Source organism: Sabethes cyaneus, chromosome 2 (genome assembly GCF_943734655.1).
Source record: "Sabethes cyaneus chromosome 2, idSabCyanKW18_F2, whole genome shotgun sequence".
Classification (NCBI taxonomy): domain Eukaryota; kingdom Metazoa; phylum Arthropoda; class Insecta; order Diptera; family Culicidae; genus Sabethes; species Sabethes cyaneus.
This window is the reverse complement of record NC_071354.1, coordinates 32,404,750-32,429,867: the sequence shown is the minus strand read 5'-3', so window position 1 is coordinate 32,429,867 and position 25,118 is coordinate 32,404,750. Positions and strand designations below refer to the sequence as shown.

The 25,118-nt window shown below is 38.1% G+C and overlaps 1 protein-coding gene across 1 annotated transcript; it reads left to right on the top strand.

Annotated features, from left to right (window-relative positions):
- Positions 1–8,422: 8,422 nt before the first annotated feature.
- LOC128737018 (sulfate transporter-like) lies at positions 8,423–19,167 on the top strand. Its single transcript, XM_053831562.1, has 6 exons — positions 8,423–9,018; positions 16,674–16,838; positions 16,918–17,022; positions 17,660–17,801; positions 17,880–18,484; positions 18,552–19,167. Exons 1-6 carry the CDS (start codon positions 8,536–8,538, stop codon positions 18,990–18,992), a joined length of 1,941 nt encoding a protein of 646 aa, XP_053687537.1. The 5' UTR covers positions 8,423–8,535; the 3' UTR covers positions 18,993–19,167.
- Positions 19,168–25,118: the final 5,951 nt, after the last annotated feature.

Sequence of the window (25,118 nt, the reverse complement as noted above, 5' to 3'; positions counted from 1 at the left end):
ATCCACAAAGATACCTAACGAACCGGACTCGATCTTGACTATCCGCTGCGGCTGAACTGGCTTCTGGGACAATCGTCGTTTTTTTTTTATTTTGTCTGCTTTCACTTACCATAACCATTTGTATAGCTGAGCCTGAGTGGAGACCCACGTAGGCTCGATTGCCATTCGACCTCGAGCAGCGGTTCTAATTTGCAGTTCGTTCGTTGCACTGATCAATCGGTGTGGTTTTCATTTCGGGACATATTTACATTAGTGTAAACGGTGTAAACAGTGGAGTGGCATAAGATCGACTGCGACAGATTGACCTATTTGTTTTTTTGTTTTGATCAATGATCATGCATCGATGTGTATCATTTTCGTTTTTTATCTTTCACACGTAACGGTTCCTTCAGGCCTATCCAGTTTAATGCGGAAAAAATCGGTTCTACATCTCCAATAATTACAGCTACTGAGTACCTACTGAATCTTCAAGAAAAGTGAAATACAGGTGAGTAGTGAGTACTTTGCACAATGTTGAAGCAAATGAAGTTATACCTTAGGTGTCTAAAGGATATGGCTAGAATATAAGTGATTCATATACTTAGGGCTTCTCTGGACTCATTGTTTCCTAATCATTTTATGCTAATTAACGGGAAATTAGCAGTCATTAACTTTTCGTCGAAAAGCCCAATTTCGGAAGCTGTTTTTGGACCCAAAAGTGGGATTCTGTTTATGAAAATACTGCATTCTTCTTGCCAATCTGAACACAGCGAATATATTTTCATAAACAGAATTATTGTTTCAAACAAAAAAACTGCTTTTGAAATTGGCAGAATCGATGACGACTAATTTCGCCTTAACTGGACTAAATGATTCGACGGTATGGTTAGTCGGTGGCTAGGCTATTGGGCGTTGTAATATTTCCGAAATTTAAGTCATTGATATGATTAGATAGATATAACCAAAACTCAAAAAAAAAAAAAAGATTGTAGGAGGAAGTCCCTCAGAACCGGATTTTGACATATATAAAATCAACACTTAGCATTACTCCAGTTTCCAATAAAAATAGGTTACACGTAAATGCATCACTAATGAACTATTTTAGAAGCAAAATGAGAAATCGATAAAAATCATTACTTAAAAATTGTGTCTCCCAGTAGCCAGTACCGGACACTTAATAGAAATCATAAAATAAACCAATTCAGGGTTCATAGTTCTGAAAAATACATGCCAAAATGTTTAAAATCTCTTATTGCTTGCATACTTGTTGATTAAAGATGTTTGAAAAATTGCTTTGCATAAAAGCCAATGGTTTTTTACGCACTATATCGAAGCGCTTCTATTTTCTTCGAAAAATTGATCATCATCATCGTTTCTTCGTTTTTTTTTTTTCATATTTAAGATAACCGGTTCGGTATAAGCGATGTTTTCTTTCTTCTCAATCTATTTTTTTTTGTAAAATGTTGATTTAATTAAAGAATTTTACTGAACCAAGCAAAGCATTTTGCTGTTCGGTATTGGAAGATGGCTCGGTGTCCGGTACTGGGTGACGGGAATCACTGAGTACAATTTATATTTTTAACGAATTGAATAACTTTGTGGACAAACGAACTATGGAGCTTGGTAAATATTTAAAATTAGCCGAAACATAACATAACCGCGGCGGAAGATAAAAATAAGCAAATCTCTATTTTCATGAATGATTCTGACCTATAAAATCACACATGTTAATTTTTTGTCCTTTTTATTGATTTTATCATATTAGCTACTAAGGTGCAACCATGTGAACCATGAAAGTCAGAAGTGTCCGGTATTGGGAGCTGTCCGGCGCTGGGGGACTTCCCCCTGTTACTTTTGGGCAGCAATTCATTACTTTTTGATAATTATAACCGCGCCTTAGACAACGGATATATGGATATAGATATATGATTAGGAATAAGAAAAATTGCAGCTCCAACACTATACAGTGAGATTTTGATATTGGCACGGACCGATTTAGGCAACAAAGCAAAGCCGTGGGCTTACCGTCATTAGACATTACCCTTCTTTATCGACAGACTTCGCAGCCGGCTGTTAGAGTGTTAGTGTACAGGAAAATTACGCGGCCAGTCTAACGATCCTACTGACTCTATCTAGCAAGCACCGCCTAGCCGAGATTCGAACATACGACGACTGTTACTTACTTACTTATTCAGCCGAGAGCCGGGGTGGCTCTTGCCGTATCAAGAATTCCTCTCCATTGTACTCGGTCCTGGGCTACTCGTCGCCAATTCGTTGCGCGTCTCGACACACGCAAGTCAGTTTCAACCTGGTCGAGCCATCAAGCACGTTGATCCCATCTATTCCTGGTGCCGGTGGGGTTCTTGAAAAGAACGGATTTCACTACACAGTCGTCTGGCATCCTTGCGACGTGGCCGGCCCACCGTAGTCTCCCAACTTTTGCCAGGTGAACGATGGAAATCTGGAACGTGGAAAGACACAAACAGAAGAAGATGCAGCGAAACCAAATCTTTCAGGAGAAAAAGTGCAACCTGGAAGAGCAGGAATATGTAGAGTTGGAGTGGCTGCATCGTTCTCAGGAAACGCGGAAGTTCTACCAGAAACTGAACGGATCCCGCAAAGGATTTGTGCCGCGAGCCGAAATGTGTCAGGATAAGACTGGCAGTATTCTGACGGACGATCGTGAGGTGACGGATAGGTGGAAGCAGCACTTCGACGAATACCTGAATGGCGCCCAGGCGGAAAACCATGACGGCGGGGAAAGCGATTTCGACGGTGCAGCAAACGGGGAAGGGGTGCCAGCCCCAACGATAGGCGAAGTTAAGAAGGCCATCATGCAGCTAAAGAACAACAAGTCAGCTGGAAAAGATGGCATCGGAGCGGAGCTTATTAAAATGGGACCAGAAAAGCTGGCCGTTTGTCTGCACCGACTAATTGTTAGAATTTGGGATACGGAACAGCTACCGGAGGAGTGGAAAGATGGGGTTATCTGCCCGATCTATAAAAAGGGCGACAAGTTGGACTGTGAGAACTATCGAGCGATCACCGTTCTCAATGCCGCCTATAAAGTACTGTCCCAAATCATTTTCCGCCGTCTATCACCAATTGCGAATAGATTTGTGGGAACTTATCAAGCCGGCTTCGTCAAAGGTCGGTCTACAACGGATCAAATATTTACAGTGCGGCAAATCCTTCAAAAGGGCCGTGAATACAGAGTTCCCACGCATCATTTATTCGTTGACTTTACAGCCGCATATGATACCATCGACCGGAAAGAGCTATGGAAAATCATGGACGAGAACAGCTTCCCCAGGAAGCTTATCAAACTGATTAAATCTACGATGGATGGTACACAGCGCTGTGTTCGGATTTCGGGTGGATTGTCAAGTTCATTCGAATCACACAGAGGGCTTCGTCAAGGTGATGGTCTTTCATGCCTGCTGTTCAACATAGCGCTACAAGGTGTTATGAACCGAGCGGATATCAACAAGCGGGGCACGATATTCAACAAATCTAGTCAATTCGTCTGCTTTGCCATGGACAATGCTCGAGGAGGACCTGCGAGTGCTCGGAGTTTTCGAACGATGAGTGCTAAGAACGATCTTCGGCGGCGTACAGGAGAACGGAGTATGGAGGCGGAGGATGAACCATGAACTCGCACAGCTCTATGGCGAACCCAGTATCCAGAAGGTAGCTAAAGCTGGACGGATACGATGGGCAGGGCAAGTTGCAAGAATGCCGGACAACTACCCTGCAAAGATAGTGTTCGCCTCAAATCCGGTAGGAACAAGACGACCAGGAGCGCAGCGAACGAGATGGTTCGGCCAGGTGGAGCGAGATCTGGCGGAGAGTACTCGGTGTCCGAGGAATTGGAGAGCGGTAGCCCTCAACCGAGTTACATGGAGAAACTTTGTTCAACAGGCTTTGTCTTAGGACGGCAAGCCACCTAAGTAAGAAAGTAACGATGGGAATCTCTCCAAGCAGTGCCTGAAGCTCGTGATTCATACGCCTCCGCTTTTCATTTGTACTCCGCCAAAAATAGTTCGCAATACCTTTCGTCCATGTACGGTAAGTGCACGTATGGCGTCCGTAAGCAAGGTTACTGTCTCAGGTCCGTAGAGGACTGCCGGCCTGATTAGCGTTTTATGCATCGTCAGCTTTGTGCGGCGGCGTATACTCCTTCATCGAAGTGTCTTGCGGAAGGAAAAATAGGCTCCGCTTCCAGCATGAATGTGTGGTTGAATCTGCTTACTCGTATTATCATCGGCGGTGATCAGAGACCCCAAATAGACGAAATCATTAACGACTTCCAGTTTGTCGCCGACAATAGTCACTGTCCATGGGGGTAAACCTTATTTTCTCTGGAGCCTCTTCATGCCATATAAGTAAGGTTTGTTCGCGACAAAATTTGTACACCCCTAAGCACACACAGCTTCGAAAATACATTAACAATGAGTGAAATATTTTGCAGGGCGGTAGACGTATGTCTGTTCTTTCTGAAAATATAACACTTGTTTATATTACAAGCGCTCAGCGTAAAATGGCGTCGAAAGAAGAGCAGGTGCGAAAAGCAATTGTGTGCGGTCGCAATGAAAATCCGGATCTTTCGTTAAGAAAATTTGCCAAAAAGCTTGGATTTCCTCCAAGCACTGTTCACAGTGTTTTAAAATCGTTAGATACTCGCTTGACAACAGCTAGGAAGAAGGGATGTGGAACAAAAACGGATCTGAGGAACCACCACAAGGGTGCGAAGGTAAAACAAATATTACGGAGGAGACCAGATCTTTCTGTACGTACCATTGCTAGTAAAATAAAAATGTCGCCAACATTCGTGCACACTTCTAAGCAACGACAAGGCATGAAGTCTTTCAAGGTGAGGACTGTGCCAAACCGTAATGATAAGCAAAATACGACGGCCAAAACACGCGCTCGTAAGGTTTACCGCGAATATTTAACGAAGTTTCCATGCGTTATAATGGACGATGAAACGCATGTCCTAGAAGACTTTAAACAGCTTCCTGGTATGTCTTTTACACTGCCATGAAACGGAATGGCTTTGCAGAGCATTTTAGGACAAAGCAGAAAGCCAAGTTTCCCAAAAAATATTTAGTATGGCTGGTCGAGCAAGCGAAAGTGACATCACTACAGGAACGGTTAAAACAAAGAAATATACCGTGACGAATGCCTGCAGAAACGATTGTTACCGTTTCTACACAGCCATGATGTACCCTCGCTGATTTGGCCTGATTTGGCATCCTGTCACTACGCCAAAGATGTTTTGGAATGGTATGATGCTAATGGAGTCCATATTGTACCGAAGGAGGCGAATCCGCCTAACTGTCCAGAGTTACGCCCCATTGAGCGGTATTGGGCTTTGGTGAAGAGAGAGCTGTCCCAGCACAAACAACAAGCAACAACTATAGATAAATTTCGAAAATCTTGGACAAACGCAGCTAAATTGGTTGCCAACAAGTCTGCACTGACCCTCAGGCAAGGGTAAACTTCAAAGTTCGCCAATTTTTCATGCAGACCAAATAAGTAATGTTAATTTTTTTGATAATTATTAACGATACACACATAAATGATATAAAATTGTTTCATGGATTGAAAATCTCGCAAATTTGTTTTATTGCAAAATGGAGGTCTCAGATTTTGTCGCGAACATGCCTTATTCGGTTTTCGACGCGTTGATTGGTAGCCCAATCCACCTACCCTCTATTTTTAGTCTACACTCTTAAATGATTCTACTCTCAAATAGGTCGGATTTAGCTAAAGCTAGGTTGAAACTACTCAAAATGCCCTTAAGATGTACAAACTCAAATTTTGAATAAAAAATTCAACCAATTTTGGTTAAAAAGTACCAATAATTGAATTATTCCCTGTGAGAAATAACGCACTTTCAAGTTGCTACTACCATTTTTTTTTTGGTTGAAAAACTACTCAAAATCTGAGTTTGTACACTTTAAGGGCATTTTGAGTAGTTTCAATCTAGCTTTAGCTAAAGCTGACTTATTTACGAGTAGAATCATTTAAGAGTGTAGTGTACAATTTTGTCTTCGAAGGCTAAGAGTTGGCTACTCTTCTTGAAAATAGTTTCTCTTGTTTCGATGGCCGCTCGCCAGATCACGATGTTGAATAACATACAGGACAGTCCATACCCTTGCCGCAATTCACCCTCTGCGCGATTCAAAAGGACTCAAGAGAGATCCTCCGCAACGCGCACGTAGCACGTAGCTCTCCAATGGTGGTCTTAAAATGAAAATCGGTTGGGGGGCTCATGGTGAAAACGGCGGTTGTTTGATAAAATTCAATATGGCGACCAAAGCCAAGATGGCCGCCAAAAAATATACACATGATATAGATCTCAATGTTTGTTCAAAATTCAACTTTTTTTGAAACTGTTAGGCTCCTTGGCGAACGAGGGGTCCACTATTTCGAGGTATCGAAAGTGTATTTCTTATTTTTTCAACCATTTTCAACCAACTAAGCGCAAAAGTTCCAATATTTGAAGACCTCGTGTCAGTAGTGGCTCCGTTTCAGCGAGAATTACTCAGCTGTTGAATTTTATTGTAAAAAAAGCGACGCAATCTTGGCTATAGTAATTAAATTAACCTATCAAACATTGATTTAGCAATTAGAACACAACCTATCGTTGGAACAATCCAACCGTAACAAGCAGCTGCGTTCAAATATTCTCTAAACTCTAAAGAATCTACGCCAAATGCCAATCGAGTTTTTGCCTTTCGAAAATCAAGTCGATTTGCAACTATACGTCCTTGTTCTACATCCTGTTAAGTGGCACACAGCATATAAGTGCCTAATGGCCTAGTAGAGCTTAGATTTCACTAGTATGCCAATTGCATATTGTATTCAACTATGCCTAACAAATTTCGTCATCCTAATGAAATGGTTTTGCTTATTGAATTTGTGCACAATCTCGCACCTCAACATATCATTGTTCGACTAAACTTGCTCCGATCACGTTTTCGACGAGCCTCCGAATCGGAGGCTTGACTAGTCCCGTAGTAAAAATAGAAACCGGGGCGATTGACAGGTTTGCTTTGGTGGCGCGTGTCTGCCTGTTTTGCAATGCATAAGTATTCACGATTTTTTTTTTTCGCAATGATCTTGACCTTCCGGTCGTTTCCAATTCGATTGTGCACTGGTTAAGATTGGAGGTCAGTGTGTTATTCCTTTATTTCATACTTCAAAAGCGCGCCCGTTTGAACCAGCGTGAAATTATAAGCGGGTTTGTTTTGGAAAATATGAAAACAAACTATTTTTAGACAACAAGAAAACATCCCACCAATGTGCTCGCTTTTCCTCAAAAGCAAAATCATTGTCGAAGGAATTGAACGAAGATCGTGTTTATACGCTGTCGAGCGACGGGACAGTTGTAACAGTTGCAAGTTGGTCCGCCCGATGACGTACAGAATCTCTCGTGACTGGTAAAAAAGTTCGAATCGTACTATCCAACAATACAATTTGTACATTCTAAAAAACTCTTAAACAAATAATATTCATTTTTGACGTTCTAAAATAAGGAAAAGATGCTAATGAATAATATTAAAAAAAATGGTCCAACAGATGTATGGAGGCAATTATGTTATTCATTTGTTCTTTCACCTAAAAGGACAAAATGTGTTTATTTATTCTACAACGCTTGAGGAAAAACTTATCCATAGATCCACCTATACAAGAACTCGCTATTAGATTTTTGTTTCGACAAAGTTATTTTGAAAGATTATGCTCTAACAACTGCGTAAATTATTTCCAGACGAATTTATCTAGATCTTATCATTGTTTCAACTGAATCATAATAATTATGCGTCAAATTGTTGTACCAAGGTAAAGCAAGCTATGATTTATAGTTCTTTACTTTTTGGAGGAAGTTTTCCGGGAACCATGAGATAGCAAATTTGTGAGCAATCTCGCAACTTTCACCCACCAATCCAGCGGCATGTGATAGCAACAGTAAACTTTCAGTGTGACAGTTTTCATTGCCACGGTTATTTCCTGTTTTTCTACCTTTCCTTCAAATCCGTTTGCTAAAGGATCAGCAGACTAAATAGACACAAGCAACCTAGTGCAAAATTACTAACCGCGCTCTAAACGGTACTCTAAAGGTCGAATGTTTTTGCTTTCAGGTCTACGTTGGCATTCCTTCTTATCTCGATGAGGCTCAATCAACAAGACACCAGCGCCAGCGCCGCCGCAGCAGCCTGTGAACAGCATCAGTTCTGAACGAGACGACGCATGACCGTGGAGCACCTCGTAGCTTAGCTAGACAGCCTCACCAGTTACGGATCAGTCGTCGTATGTGACAGCGGCTGCGCTAAAGCGCAGCGCATCTAGTTCGAAATCATGAACCGAAATAATAATTTCACCCTCAGTAGTGAAAGTGGCGAAAGCGGAAAAGAACGCAATGGAATCACCAACCGCGGATTCTATCAGGATTTGGTTGACGATGGAATTGGGAGTAGTAAACTGGCTCCCGGAGTAAGCCAATTGATCGTTACAAGACCTCAATATCGGCAGGAGGATCTGAACAGTGAGATGCATTATAGTGTTCCTAGCAGCAACGTGTGCCGGGATATGCTAAATAGTGTTCGGAATGTTAGCGCAAGAAGCTGTGTGACTAGTGTGTTACCTATCTTCGCATGGTTGTCAGAGTACTCATGGAAGCGAGATTTTGTGTCAGATCTGATCAGTGGCTGTACTGTAGCCGTTATGCACATCCCACAGGGCATGGCTTATGCTCTGTTGGCCAATGTGCCACCAATTACGGGCATCTATATGGCATTTTTCCCGGTGCTAGTGTACTTCTTTTTGGGCACTTCGAGGCACAACTCGATGGGAACGTTTGCGGTCGTGACGATTATGGTGGGAAAAACTGTGCTTGCATACTCTGACGTGGGGACATTGAGTAAATCGGCAGCCGAAAATGGGACGTTAGTAGAGCCAACCGGAGCGGACGCTGCGGTTCGAGGACCGATTGAAGTGGCAGCCACGGTTTGTTTAGCGGTTGGATTACTGCAGGTAAATTGTCATGGTTATTCAATGATACCATTGATAAAGTGCTATTTGAAAAAGAAATTTTCAATTAAACAATGTATCCTATTCAAAACAATTTAATGTTTATCACTGTTAGACAAGGTTTTCTGAACAAACGTTATTATGCTAAACAAAAAAAAACGAATTGTGAAACAGTTTAGTGAGCACCTGTTTTCAACTTTTCAAAAACACTTGTTAAAATAGCCAGGAGTAATCAAATGCAGAGCTTCGATTGGTTTCGATGGTTCACCAAGCATGGCTAAAACATGTAGTAAAGAGTCAAGAGTCTGGCGTGCCCAGACATCCAGACAAAAGGTGGGGTATCCGACTTTTCGGAAGTACGTTTTAGCCTGCAAAATGAACTAGCATTTTGAGCTTATCATTGGACATTAAATTTTATTTGAAATTGAACAAATTTGAAGTTGAAATTTTTCTTCAAACACGATATTGATATTGACACGATGTTTTTTTACTTGAAATAAGGATTGACATTTTTCGTCTGCGATATTATTCTTTCACATGTAGGGTCTTTTTCTAATTCCCGTCGTAGTAAGTAAAGCCGTTCTAATTTTCATCATTTGCTGGATGGATTTAATGAATACTCCAAAAGTTCTTGTACTGATTTGACTAAAACACACTTACCTTCCGATCCGTGAACTTTGAAATCACTGCAAAGCGACTATTAAAGCATATTATTGAAATTACGCAACTGACTTTATTTCTAAAATTCGTCGTACCGTTTTAAAATCCATCCATTAAAATTTTTCATCGTCCGAACTAAAAATCACAACAATGTTTACGAAGCTAACGCGCATGTATTTGTGTAGGACGGCATGACAAATGTTATTCTCCAAAATTTCTGCAGGTCGGGCAAGTTTTTCTGGCTGTAGAATAACGACAATACCTTACGTGAGTTATTTTCATTTATGAATGACGGAAATTAAAACGATTAGTCGACACTGTCTTCTTCGTCTCACGAAAACGTAGGGAATTTGGCTGGTAGGACTTCTTTAATGATAAAAAGCATTTAAATAGATCTCAGCTCACTTTGATTGATCGCGAATAATAGACAACAAACTTAAAATATTAGAGAATAACTAGTTTTGCATTGTGTGTCATAAAAATGCTGATATTTTTAATAATTTGTGTTGGATAGGACGGGAATAGGCAATTACGACGATGTAGCAACATACGCTATTACCTTTTTTCTGTTACATTTTTCTACTTTTCCACACCGTTTTTCAACACTCCATGTTTTCTCGTTTGCGTTTCCTTGATTTTCGCTCTTACCCTTTTCCTGTTCTTCCTCTTTTTCTCTCATTTTCCTTCATTTTACGGGACACAAGTGTTTTCTGTTTCATTGTTCCATTTTACGTCGTTTCCTGTCTCATTTTTCTTATTTTCAGTCCTGTCTTACATCTCTCGGTTTTTTGCTATTTTCTTTCCGTTTTTCATTTTTTCTTTTCTCGTTTCTGCTTATTTTGGTCTCCAACTTTCATTTTTTTTCTTAACTCTTTTTGTCTCCTTTCCTTTCTGCTCTTCGTTTTTGTCCGATCCATTTTTTCGTCCTCTAAGGTACGTTTATTCTGTTTTTAGCTTTCTTTTTTCCTTTTCTTTCCTCATTTATCTCTCGTTTTAGGTCTTTTTCTCTTTCGTTTTAAATTTTTCTTTAGTCTGTTTTACTGTTTTTCTTTTTCCTTTTGCCTCATTTTCCCGTTTTTTGTTCCGTTTTTTTTCTCCGTTTATATCCTGTTTATCGCTGTAAAGCGAAAAGGTAAATCCAAATGGAGTAAAACGGCGTAAAAATGAACAGAAACGTTAGAGAAAGAAAACGTTAGTGAAAAGGAGGGAAACCCAGACAAGAAAGAGAATACGCAACTGAAAACAAGAGAAACCAAAAGGCAAAAGAAGAATAAAGTTCCCGTTTTCCCTTTCTTGCCTAGTTTGCCCTCTTTTACTCTGTCGTGTTCCCTTTTTTATGTAGACTATTTCCTCTTTCTCTGTTATTTTTTTCTGTCCCGTTTTTCGAAAAGACAAATCTGTGATCAGATTTGTCTTTTCGGTTTTTCGTTTCTTTTTTCTTTCGCTTTCTCCCTTTTTCTCTTCACGTATCTCCATATTCCTGCTTTCGTAGACACACCTTTTCTTTTCCCCCATTGACATTCTGTTTTTTCTTCCTTTTTGTTCCGTTTTTCTCCATTTCTGTCTCCGTTTTCTTTCTAGTTTTCCTTCGTTCACCTTCTTTTCTCTTATTTGTCTTCATTACCTTTTCGTTCTTCTTCTTTTCTGCTCAGTCTCTTCGTTTTCCCTCTTTTTCACTCTTGTGTTTTACATTTTCTTTTTACGACCCGTTTTCCCTTCCATTCTGTTTATGTTTTTCATTTTTCATTTTTCTTTTTTTCTCTTTTTCTATCCCGTTTGTCTAGTTTTTGTTACATTTTCCTGTGTGCTCTTTTCCGTTTTTTCTCCTTCTGTCCCATTTGTCCTTTTATGTTTCTTTTTCCGGTGAGCAGGCTATGAACTGCCTCCAAATAAATTTATAATCCATCTGTGAAAATGATAAGAATAATGTACTCTACGTTGCTTTATTATTCCATTTCATTTCATTCCATTTTTCTTCGTTTCTCTTTCTCTTTCTCGTTCTCTTTCTCGTTCTCTTTCCTGTTTTTCATCCCCCGTTTTTAACTATTTCCCGTTTTCCGTCTTTTCTCTTCTCGTTTTCCCTTTTTCCTTAGTTTCCAGCTTTTCTTAGTCTTTTTGTCTGCTTTCCGTTCTTTGTCTTCATCTGCTCAAGTTTTCATCCTTTTGGTGCGCCATTTTTAGTCTTTTCAGTCACGTTTATTCCGTTTTTGCCCTCTTTTATCCCTTTCCTCTCGTTTTTATCGTTCTAATTTTCTCTTTTGTTTTAAATTTTTCTTCAATTTTTTTTCTTTTTTTTTCTTTTTGTCCCATTTTTCCGTTTTTTGTTCCATCATTATTCGTTTACATCCCGTTTGTTTCCTTCTTCTGTTTTCCTTAGATTTTCCATCAGTTTTCTTCTCTCTAGCTATTCTTCTTTCCCTTTTGGTTGTTTTCTATTCCCTTTTTTGTCTGCCTTCTCTCTGTTGTTTTGTTTTCTTTTGTGGGAAGTTTCCTCTTTCTCTATTACTTTTTTCTATCCTGTTTTTTGCCCATTTCCTGCGTTCATACTTACCTTTTCGGTTTTTGTTTCTGTCCCATTTTAATCTTTTTATTCGGTTTCCGTTTTCGTCTTTTTTTGTTTTTGAACAACAGAGGAAAATGAAGAAAGTATTTCCTTACTCTTGTTATATTGTACTCTTCCCCCCTTTCTGTCACGTTCTGTTTTATTTTCTATTTTTCGTTTCTCCATTTTTCTGCATTCGTATAATCTCCTTTTTTTCTCCATACCCAGCCAGTTTTTTCTTCCTTTTTGTCTCTTCATTTATGTCTAGTTTATCCTCATTTTCAGTTTGCTTTTCCCTTTCGTTGTTCATCTTTTTCTGTACGGTATCCTCGGGTTTTCCTCGTTTTTCCTCCCGTTTTCTACATATTCACTCTTCTCTTTTTTATGACTCTCTTTTTTGTCCCGATTGTCCAGTTCTTATTCTGTTTCTTGTTACTTACGGTTCCGGTTTACGGTTGTTTTGTTTTACTATCTAGTTTTTCGTTTTCGTCTGTTGCGCTCTTTCTCTTATTATGTCCTGCTTTTCCTTCCTTTCTGTCACGTTCTATTTTTCTTTTTCGTTTTATCCCTAAGCTTTATCCCTTTTGTCTGCCGTTTTCATCTTTTTTCCATTTTCCTGCTCAAATATGTTCCCATTCTCTTTTCCTCCATTTCCGTCCCGTTTTTTTTCCTTTTCTGTACCGTTTTGTTAGTTTTCTTTATGGAGTTCCTTTTTTCTCTCATTTGTCTTTTTTTCTCTTTCGTTCTTCATGTTTTTCTGTCCCGTGTTTCCTGTTTCATTGTTCCATTTTTCTTCGTTCCCTATCACATTTTTTTATTCTCAGTCCTGTTTTAGATCATGTTTATCACTTTTTTTGCTCTTTTCTTTCCCATTTTTTGTCTATTCTCTTCGCGTTTCCCCTTTTCTTCGTTTCCACTTTTCATCTAACTCTTTTTATCTTCTTTTCTTCCCGTTCTTCGTCTTCGTTTTGGTCCATTTTTCCTTTTTTTGGTGCTCCGTCTTTTCAGTTACGTTTATTCTGGTTTTGGTTTCGTTGTTTCCTTTCCTCTCATCTTTTTTATCACCCGGCTTAGGCCTTTTTTTCATTCGTTTTAAATTTTTCTTTTCTTCTTTTTTCCCCCATTTTCCCGTCTTCTCCATTTATATCCTGTTTGTCCCCTTTTCCCATTTTCTTTGTTTCCTCTATCGGTTGTCTTTCTTTCTCTCTCCCTCTCTCTCTCTCGCAATTCTTCATTTAACTATTGGCTTCTCTTAGGTTCTATTTCGTATTCCTTTCCGTGTGTTCCGCGAGATCTCGCGAAATTTCGTGTTTTCCGAAATCTATTGAAACCGGGCGAAATTTACATTAGCGTCTGTAGTTTAATGGTGATCTACTATAAAATCTAGGGTAAATTTCGAACGATTTCGATAAATTTCGGTAAACACGATCTCGCATAGACTTACTGTCACGTTCTATTTTTATTTTCCGATTAATCTCTTTTGTCTTTGCTTTAATTTGTTTCTCTTTCTATCCGGTTTTTTCTCTTTGCTTTTTTGTCACGTTTTTTTCTCCATTTCTGTTCGTTTTCTTTATGGAGTTCCTTCTTTCTTTCATTTGTCTTTTTTCGCTTTCGTTCTTCATCTTTTTCTGTCCAGTCTCTTCGTGTTTTTTCTCGTTTTCCTTCTTTTCCACTCCCATTTTGTACAATTTCATTTTTCTCTCTTTTGATGACCCGTTTTCCCCTCCATACTGTCACGGTTTTCTTTTGTTTTTTTTTCTATGCCGTTTGTCCAGTTTTTGTCACATTTTCCTTCGAGCTCTTTTCGTTTTTTCTACTTCTGTCCCATTTGTCGTTTTTGCTTCATTTTCTGGTGAGCAGCAGGACAGCAGAACTACCTCCAAATCCATTATTAGTTTATCTGTGAATATTCTAAGAATAAGAAACTATTTGCTCCACGTTGTTTGGTTCATAATGTATGAGCTTTTGAATTAGGTAGGGTAAAGAACCGGTTTTAAGCAGTCTAAGCGGGTCACTGATTATTTTACTTTATTACAAGCGATGGGTTGACTAAGTGGGGGATATCAGCATACCAATCTTCTTGCTACCTTTAGTTATCTAAGCTGTTACCACTGGAAGACACTATTATTGAGCTAAGCTTTTGACTTTTTGCTTTAAAAGTTGGAGCGATGGAACTAATTTTGATCAGACCGAACATATTTTCACCCGCAAGGTACTTTTTTAAGCAGTCCTGAAATCTGAATTTTTATACGCCCCCATAGAAAATCCCTCGAACTTTTCCCCATATTCAATAAGTTCGCGTTGCTATCCGCGATCTACTAATCGGCATCTGCATTAACAGATTTGATATTTTTGGTCGCTAGATGCGTAAAATGCCATCCGTCTAATTTGTTTATCGGGGCATACACTCATCGCACTGTTCGGCGAACGGTATTCGTCGTCTCTTTTATTCTCCAGTGTTCTTATGGGAAACTGCTAGTTTGACGTCTCACTCGCTGTTCATAAGGATGGTGGGAGAACATAAAAGGCAAACATAGCAGCGCACACGGTCCGAATACAAAACAGTGTTGTCAAAGCAAATAACATTGAAACACTTCGTTGTTTCATTAAATCACTGAGAAAATCGTCGAAAATTATTGAAAAAGCTGTCTTTTCTGTTGTTTTTAATAAAGAAAAATTAATTATGAACATACATTTCTCTTAAAAGTATTGAACCACGTTTGGAGGTTTCAGTTAATTTCAAACCTATAATTCTTATTTCCAGAATCGAATCAGTCTTTTGGCAACACGATAGTTTACGCATTTCAGTGCCGTTGCTGCTACTGCTGAACAGGTCTCATCGATTCAGAATTTATTTTCAGTTTTATTCGGCTTTCGGATTTTCGGCTAGTAACAAAACTTTAGATTATAGAAAAAACTGCATTGAATAATTTGGTATGTGAATGTTAAGTGCTTGACTTTTAAAATCACTGAAATCAGTGTTGAAAAATGGGATGAATTGCTTAGCAGTGAGGCGGCGATTGTTTTCAGCAGCTTTTTTGGACAACAATTTTTAATTCATCATATTTCATGTCGGAAACACAGTAAATTGTGTTTGTGAAAATTAAAACTATGGTTAGGTGATTCATAATGATGTCCTTATCAAAAGATTTTGAAAATATGAATAAAAAAGTGCACAAAGTTCAAAAAGTACAAAAAGTTCAACTGATTAAAACAGGTGACACTGCTTAACTGGTTCCTTACCCTAAATGTTTATGAAATCCGAGTTTTTCAGTCATAACTCAGAAACCAAAAATGTTCTCATGAAAATTTTATCATTAGGTAGTAGATTAGAAATTAACAAATAAGAGAAAAATATTTCATGAAATCTTCACGTGACAGAACATAATTTTACATCTTTTATTTGGGGTTTTTCATCATCGCTTTACCATAATAGGAAATATTGTAATGTTCCGATTTCGTCAGCTCCCGATTTTGTCTATCCCCGATTTTGTCTACTCCAATTTCATCAGTTTTTTATCCCGATTTTGTCAGCCTTTAAATTTTGTTTAACTTTTGTGCCTATAAACATGATTTATAAAACTTTTCAGTCTGGATGAAACTATTTTGATTCCCTGGGGAAAGTTTTTGAATGAAATAATGCCTTTTTTGCACGTAATTCGGGGTCAAAATCAGGTTATTTTTATATTAAAAGTTCTACAATTTCTAAACAAGCAAAGGTAGAGGTATATTATATTCAGCAATGTTGTGTATTTTCACTTTTTGTACAGCAAAGTCAGAGTTGAAATTGTACTTAAAGAAGCTATTGAAATTAGATATAAATTAGATTTAAATTGCACTTGAAATTGTATTTGGATTGGACTGAAAACTAGACTTGAAATTGGACTTGAAATCGGTGTTAAAATTGAACATGAAATTTGTGCCCCAGCCTGGGCACGCCGGTGTGAAGAGTCAATAATATCTGAAAAATATGTGGAAATTAACGAAAGCCTCACAATAGAGTTTATTTTTTTGGTGTTATAAATTTATCCAGCATATCTAATTCTTTACTATAGAAAGATGAGTTATTCTTTTTTGTATCAATTTTCTTCTCTCAACTTTTTGCGCTTATCGGTGGTCTCTTATCATTTTCTTGAATTTGTTTTTGTTTCTTTTCTCGGACTGCTCCTTCCTCTGCCATTTCTCTTCAAAGTTCTTGCTTCACATCTTCAGATTTGGAGGCATTTCAGTCCGCAGATGAAGTAGAACTCGTTTGTTTCTTTCATCGTTCGCTACTTAATCAAAGACCTAAGCGACGGCTAAGAATATGTTTAGATCAGTGTTTTTCCGCACAAACTGATTGATTGCCCCTTTGTTTGCAGTCCTTCCTTCTGTTTGCAAACGTTAACGATTTTGTGACGCAACTATTACTTACGTACGTTTCTTTTTGTTTTCGCTTTCGTAAACAAATAAACAGCTGATAATGTACGTCTGCCGGTTGGGCGTTATTTCATTTCTCCTATCGGACACGCTGGTTTCGGGCTTCACGACGGGTGCCGCCATTCACGTGATAACCTCACAGATTAAAGACCTGCTCGGGCTTTCGCTACCACCCACCGGGGGCAACTTCAAGATAATCAACGTAAGTAATTGAACCAGCTACTATTTACTGATCGTTCAAGTATTTAACACACTGTTCCCTTCTTATTCTATGTTTACAGACGTACATCGCCATATTCTCGGAGATCGCCAACATCAACCAAACGGCCATTCTGGTATCGGCCACTACCATAGTGCTGCTGGTGATAAATAATGAATTTCTGAAGGTAAGCTGCTTAATGCATGGTTGAGACAACTTTAAAAAAAATCTAGTTTTTCGTTCTGTCCGTTGACGACGGTAGAGGTAGCATAACTCAGGTGAAGTAAGCAGTGAGGCACTAATGCTTTATTTGATAAACTAGTTTATTCTGTCTGAATTTTGAATGCAATAACGTTGTGCGTTGCGTTCAAGAACTTTCAGCAGTGCATCACTTAAAATAGTATAAAAGTGATCTAATGTTATATTTTTTTGAAAATTATGCACATTTGGAAGTTCGTTTTTTATGCTACAAGCTATCCCGGCAAACTTTGTATTGCCACAAATTAAACTGTACTGTACATAAATTAATGTAGACCAAAAATATACTGGATAAAACATTTGGGTACCAAAAGAAAGAACGTGGGTGCGAGTCCCACCTGCCATTGCACAACCCAATATATTTTTGGTCTATATCGAAATTTTCCAGTTCATCCAATTAATCATTCGTCGCATCAGGCAGTTCCTTTCCAAGATAGTTCACATCATGATCGCATATGGAGTCGTATACGAGCAAATAAAAAAAAAAGAACAGATCAAAAATCATTCTATTTAAGATAATTTAAATATTGTTTGTATTGCGATTTGCTTTTATTTTTGAATTTTAGCCAAAGGTGGCCAAACGCAGCAAGATTCCAATTCCAATCGAACTGATGGCTGTTATTACTGGCACTCTATTGTCAAGATATCTGCATTTAAATGAACAATATGCCATAAAAACTATCGGACACATTCCAACGGGATTTCCTGGTGAGTTACGATCAGTTTTTTACTCTACTCTTTCGAACTTACCCCCCTTTCTTGTTTTTTTTTTCTACACTCCCACAGCTCCCTCCCTGCCGGATTTGAACCTGCTTCGATCGGTGCTGCTGGACAGCTTCACGATCGCAATGGTGGCGTACGTGGTGTCCGTATCGATGGGACTAATTTTCGCCCAAAAGCAAAACTACGAAATCAACTTCAACCAGGAACTGCTGGCCATGGGCGTCAGTAACGTTTTCGGTTCATTCTTCACGTGTATGCCATTTTCGGCGTCACTTTCACGCTCGATGATCCAGTACACGGTGGGTGGCAAGACACAGATCGCCTCCGTCGTATCCTGTGCCATTCTGGCCGTCGTTCTGCTTTGGGTGGGACCATTCTTCGAACCGCTGCCACGGTGCGTCCTTGCCGGTATCATAGTGGTTTCACTTAAGGGTTTGCTGATGCAGGTAACACAGGTGATGGACTTCTGGCGACTCAGCCGCGTGGACGCGGTAGTGTGGTTGGTAACCTTCCTAACCGTGGTGCTGGTTGCCATCGACATTGGCTTGTTGGTTGGAATTGTACTCAGTATTTGCTGCATTTTCTTTCGTGGAATGAAACCGTACACATGTTTGCTGGGAAATGTGCCCAACACGGACTTGTATTTAGATGTGAATCGCTATAAAGCGGTAAGTGATTTGTATTATTTAAATTTAATTAAATTCTAAATAAAAGTCGCATTTGGTTTTGTTTCAGACCATCGAACTACCAAACATGAAGATCTTTCACTTCTGCGGCAGCCTAAATTTCGCAACCAGAGCTGGATTCAAGACGAGCTTGTGTCAAGCGTTAAACCTAAACTTGACGGAAGCGATTAAACGAATAAACAACGACGGCGACTATAAACGGCAGCAAAGTTTGCACTACTTGATACTGGACTTCACGGCTCTCAGTGATATCGATCCGTCGTCGGTGTCCTCGCTAAAATCTCTGATGAATGAGTTTGAGAAGCTTTCCATCAAGGTGCTGGTGGCCGGAACATCAAGCCCAGTGTACGAAGTGATGGTCAAATGTAAACTAGTTGGTTCGGATGAACGAGAGTACTGTAAAGTTTTTCCCACCATTCATGATGCGGTCCTTTGGACGAACGATGTTTCCGCTGAAAACTCCAGGATAATCAGCATTGAATCCACTTGAACTACTCGTTACCATCGCGTGGTGTTTTTGAACAAACTTCCACAACGATTCCGACACGATTTGATCCAATTTCTACAAGTAACGTTGATAATACTGCACAGGGAAATGAATTTATTTGTTCGCATTTAACTCAATTTACTATTGTATAGAGTAACGTTTGTTCAAAGAATCTCTGTTGAAGGCATTTTGTTATAAAATTAAACTATGTGTATTTATAAATTGCAATCTTGAATAGGTAGAATGGAAGGAATGTTTTTATTTAATTGAAGTAACAGTATTGATTATCTGATAAATCTAAACAGCTCTTTTTTTATTTCTCCTGAATATTTATCGTACCTAATTTCATCTTCCAATGCCAGCCCAAAAATCTGCTTTGATTTACTTCGAATAAACTTAAAGATTCAATGTTTGATTTTTGCCTAGCGATTTGCAAAGTCTGATACTTTCCCGGAAAACTCGAAGGGAAAATTATCTGAACGATACTTTTGAAAAATTAACAATAACTAAATTCCCAACAAACAAAAAATCCGTTGCAAATAAAAAGCTTCAAGAATTGATAGAAATGCTTTATATTGCAAGTAGAATGAGGTTATGTTTAGTAGAGGGCTGCGTATGTAGCATCTCATGCAATGATGAACATCGCTAATCACCGAGTTTACCGCCGCTAATGGATTTAATCTACCGACCGTAAAATTTAGTTCGGTAAATACTTGCCTACGGCAAATTAATATTTAACATTTATTAGCTGAACTTTCACCAGACGTTTTACTATTCTCAAATTATGTAAATTATAAATCATGTCACGTTTGCGGAAAAACATGTTTACAGTTGAGAGTATGTCGATATTTACTACAGTTTTCTAAGCAAAGGCAACCATATTTAATGCCTGTTTACTAATAGACAGAATTTCCACCTTCTAGCCCTTCTCTAGTTTCGCTATTGACAAAAATATCTAGTCAATTTTAGGCTCAATCAATTTTAATCGACCGTATTTTAATTCCGTGAATGTTGCCTTGGTTACCTACTTCATTACATAAACAAACTAGTGTCGTGAATTCACGATTAAAATTTTGTCATTATGCGTAATCACAATCTATTTGAAATCATTGCCAAGTCTAATTTTAACTTCGATTTAAAGACCAATTTCAAGTCCAATTTAAAATCAATTCGATTCCAATTTTTTAGTCCAACTTAAGGTTAAGTGATGGTGGAAAACTCCTAAGAGAAGATTTAAAAATAATTAGGGTACTTGATCCAATAGTTGTGGTAGTACCAATAGTTGCGCTACTATTCATTATTAATGTATATTTTCGTCACCGTAGCATTTTAGATAAAACAATTACATTCATTATGTAAAACAGGTTCTTAGAAGTATTGGTAGTTACACTACACCATTTAAAATTAAAGCATGATTTGCTAAAATGCCAATATTCCAAAATCCAACGCGCAGTTGGAGCGCACAACTATAGGCGCTCATCTATAGTTTTGCTACGATGTTTTTTCACTTAGCAACCTAGCAATGTATATGGAATACCACAATTAAAGGAACATCAAACTTAATTAAGGAAACATTAGCGCAACTGTTGGTACAATGTAATTGAATCGGAAAATTCATTTTTTCTTTATAAAGCTTCTCGTGCAACGTCTTGCCTTGTGACAAATACCTTGTATTTGATAAATTTATATCCCACAAGCATTAATTGAAACATATACCTCAATAGACAAGCAAAATGAAGTTATATTGTGCTTAGTAGCGCAACTAATAGATCAACTACCCTACCCAAACAGTTTCTTATGGAAATGTTAGTAAATTTTCATAGCATATTCACAGATAGATTACCGATACATCTAGGGATAATCCGTTACCTGCTGCTCTCCAGAGCAAAGCAAAAGAAGAAAAATGAGACAGATGGAGGAAAAACCGCAGAGAACACGGACCCCAATACATCGCTAAACTCCTAAAATGAATGCCAATGGACATGTGTTGCACAAAAATCTTTACCGGCTGCGATTATAGACTTTATTATTATTGATTTATTATTATTGACTTTATATGGGCGATCTGCCCTATAAATCTCAAGACGCAATGCACGGTGTTCAAAATACCGTTATTAAAAAATAAAATAGGCCATTTATACGGCAAATGCCAGTTGGTTTGTATTGCTATCCTACACCTCTAAGCGAATTTTTAAAAAAATCGTTCGACAAATTTTTAGTTACGCCCTTGTGAAATTTTGAAGGGCAGATTGCTCATATAAAGTAAATAAAAATCTTAAATAACACTTCCAAAATGAACGTAAATCATAGCTGGTATTAATTTTTTATGTAACAAAAGCACATTGGCGACCATTTTAGGAGTTTTACGCTGTATTGGGGCTAACCGGAAATGTTCCGGATTAAGTTGTCGCTGTGGGAAATGGTCAGTATCGAACATGAATAAAAATTTATCATGCGACACCTCAAATTACGCCTGAATTTTAACACTAGACTAATAGAAGTCAGATCAAGTACTTAGCACCACGTTGGTTACATCTGGACAAGTTCAGGGAACTTCCGGGAACACCCTGACAAGTGGCTAGTTTCGTCCAAGAACAAAACCTTATCGTGCGATACCTTAAATCACACTAGAATTCAATAACTTGATCAATGGAAGTCAAATCTGCTATCTGGGGTCAGGCTTGGTCATATCTGGACATATTTGGGGAACTCCGGGAACCCCTAGGAAATGACCAATTTCGAAAATGAACATAAACTCATCATTCGACACCTTAAATCACACTAAAACTTAGATCCATGTAAGCCAAATTAAGTACCGAAAACCACAATAACCAATTCCGAAGAGGGTTTTGTTATCAAAGATATACCACATACTGTTATTGACTTTCATAGGGGTTCCCGGAGTCCTCCAAACATGTCAATATATGGCCAAACCTGTCCCTAAATAGCAGATTTGGCTTCCATTGATCTAATTATTGAATTCTAGTGTGATTTAAGGTGTCGCACGATAAGTTTCTGTTCATGGACGAAACTGGCCACTTGTCTGGGTATTCCCGGAAGTCCTCGAAACTTGTCCAGATGAAACCAACGTGGTGCTAGATAATTGATCTGACATCGATTAATCTAGTTTTTACTTTCTGGCGTAATTTGAGGTGTTGCATGATAAGTTTTTGTTCATGTTCAATACCAGCCGTTTCCCACAGCGATAACTCAATCCGGAACATTTCCGGTTAGTCCCAATACAGCGTAAAACTCTTAAGATGGTAGCCAATGAGCATATGTTGCATAAAAAATTAATATCGGCTGTGATTTACGTTCATTTGGAACTGTCATTGAAGGTTTTTATTTACTTTATATGAACAATCTGCGCTTTAAAACTTCAAGAGGGCGTAACTCAAAAATTCGTCGAACGATTTTTTTTTAAATTCGCTAAGAGGTGTAGGATGGCAATACAAACCAGTTGGCATTTGCCGTTTGAATGGCCTATTTTATTTTTTAATAACGGTATTTTGAACACCGTGGCAATGGCTTATTTTATTTTACAAAAGCCAAATTGACTGAAGTTTTTGGCCAAATTTCAAAGCCAAGTTTAGTCAAATTTCATCTTTAATTTAAAATCCAAGTCTAATTCTATTTCAATTTTAAATAAAATGTTTAAGTCCGATTTCATGTTTAATGCAGGGTAAAACTTCTAGTGCAAATTTATCCAAATTTAAGTTTAATAGGGTAGTTGATCCAGTAGTTGTGGTAGTACCAATAGTTGCGCTACTATTCATTATTAATGCATATTTTCGTCACCGTAGCATTTTAGATAAAACAATTACATTCATTATATAAAACAGGTTTTTAGACGTATTGGTAGTTAGACTACACCATTTAAAATTAAAGCATTATTTGCTAAAATGCCAATTTTCCAAAATCTAACGCGCAGTTGGAGCGCACAACTATAGGCGCTCATCTATAGTTTTGCTACGATGTTTTTTCACTTAGCAACCTAGCAATGTATATGGAATAACACAATTAAAGGAACATCAAACTTAATTAAGCAAACATTAGCGCAACTGTTGGTACAATATAATTGAATCGGAAAATTCATTTTTTCTTTATAAAGCTTCTCGTACGACGAAAGTAATTGTCTTGCCTTGTGACAAATACCTTGTATTTGATAAATTTATATCCCACAAGCATTAATTGAAGCATATACCTCAATAAACAAGCAAAATGAAGGTATATTGTGCTTAGTGGCGCAACTAATGGATCATCTACCCTATTAAATCTAATTTGATGTCCAATTTCCAGTTCCATTTGAAGTAATTCCTCAAGCCCAAATTAGTTCAAATTCAAATCTAATTAAATGCCCTATGTCAGGTTCGATTTGAAGCCAAATTTAAACTCTACTTTCCAATCCAGTTCCAAGTCTAATTTCTAGTCCAATTTCATTTCCAATCGGCTGGTAATTTTATGATAAGAGCGCTCGTATTTACTTATATATATCACGTGCACATAAAATCGAATCATGATATCGGAAATTCCACGCATTTGAGGTTGATAGAGAATGTTCTCTTGTCGACATAGTGATTAGAACAACAAGCTGATTTACACGAGAAATTAACACCAACAACCTTGCGATAATTGGGCGAAGGTGATCTTTACTTTCTTTATTTAACCAGTCTTAATGAACTACGCTATAATAAGCTAGAGCTTGCAAAATTGTAAAAAAGAGGACGTTATTTCAAATTACGGACGCAAAAAGTGGGTGTAAAACGAAATTACGTAAAATGAATGAACGTAAAAAGAGATTCAATTAATAAAATCTTTACACAATCTTCGTTTCTTCGCATTTCTTAATATGTCTTCCAAACCACAAGTTCAATCATCATAAAATTTGAAAGATAACTGTTTAAAAAAATTCTCTTTCATTTGTAAGCAATTTCATTCAAATATAATAAAATTTCGTTTTTGCTTTGACATATCGAAACTTCAATGTAACCTAACACAAGCCTGTAACACATAGCCTGTAGAGAAATCGCTGTCCGTTTTGGAATGTGACGACTAAATACTGCTTGTCCTAATATCTTTGTTAAGATCGCATAATCGCCTAATATCTTGTCATTGCATTGTACGTCTATGAACCTAACCCTCCTGACGTCAATGGCCATGATTTTCTACCTGCTCAACCCCTAATGGTCAAATCCAAATCCCTGTTGACCATGGCCCTCTTACCGGTTCAACTTTAATACGATTTGGCCATTGGATTTCTCAATCCTAACCCTTCTATGGTCCACATCATTTTTAACACCGTAAAATTTACTAAAATGATCATAACTTTTTTTATCTTTCAATTTTTTCTCCAAATTTGGGAATTTTCCCAAAAATCTATTCTATTTTTATATCTAACTAGCTGACCCGACAAACTTCGTATTGCCACAAATTAACCTGTGTTGTACATAAATCATGAATCTCGGATGATCTTTGTCACTTCTCGAGTTTTGCAAGCCCCCCAGTGGGCGGCGCTTCCGACGGCGGGTCACCGGCAACACTCGCGACCGGCTCGTCCTGAATGATCTAGTGTTACTATAGATAGTTTTTGTGGTCTTGTTATTGATTAATGTTTTATGGAAGAGTCTCGAATTTCTCGAGTTGGATTAGTTTTTGAGTTTCGCAAAAATTTCTGTTTTATTTGTATGAGAGTTCATATCCCCCTACCACAGGGGTGAGAGGTCTCTAACTATCATAAAATAAATTCAAGACTCAAAAATCTCCTACATGCTAAATTTGGTTCCATTTGCTTGATTAGTACTCAAATTATAAGGAAATTTGTATTTCATTTGTATGGGAGCCCACCCTCTTAAAAGGGAAAAGGGTCGTAATACACCACAGAAAAAAAAATTCTGCCATCTAAAACTCTCACATGCCAAATTTGGTTCCATTTGCTTGATTAGTTCTAAAGTTATGAGCAAATTTGTATTTCGTTTAAATGGGAGCCCCCCCCCCCCTCCTAAAAAGGTAAGAAGTCCTAATTCATCATAGGAAAAATGGTTGCCTCCAAAAACACCCACATGCCAAATATGGTTACATTTGCTTGATTAGTTCTCGAATTATGAGGAAATTTGTATTTCATTTGTGTAG

What these genes read in the sequence shown, in the direction of transcription:
- LOC128737018 (XM_053831562.1), top strand. Translation starts at nt 8,536, where the DNA reads ATGCATTATAGTGTTCCTAGCAGCAACGTGTGCCGGGATATGCTAAAT. An exon ending in TAAATAATGAATTTCTGAAG is followed by an intron (nt 17,023 to 17,659) that starts GTAAGCTGCTTA and finishes TTTGAATTTTAG; the next exon opens with CCAAAGGTGGCCAAACGCAG. An exon ending in CATTCCAACGGGATTTCCTG is followed by an intron (nt 17,802 to 17,879) that starts GTGAGTTACGAT and finishes ACACTCCCACAG; the next exon opens with CTCCCTCCCTGCCGGATTTG.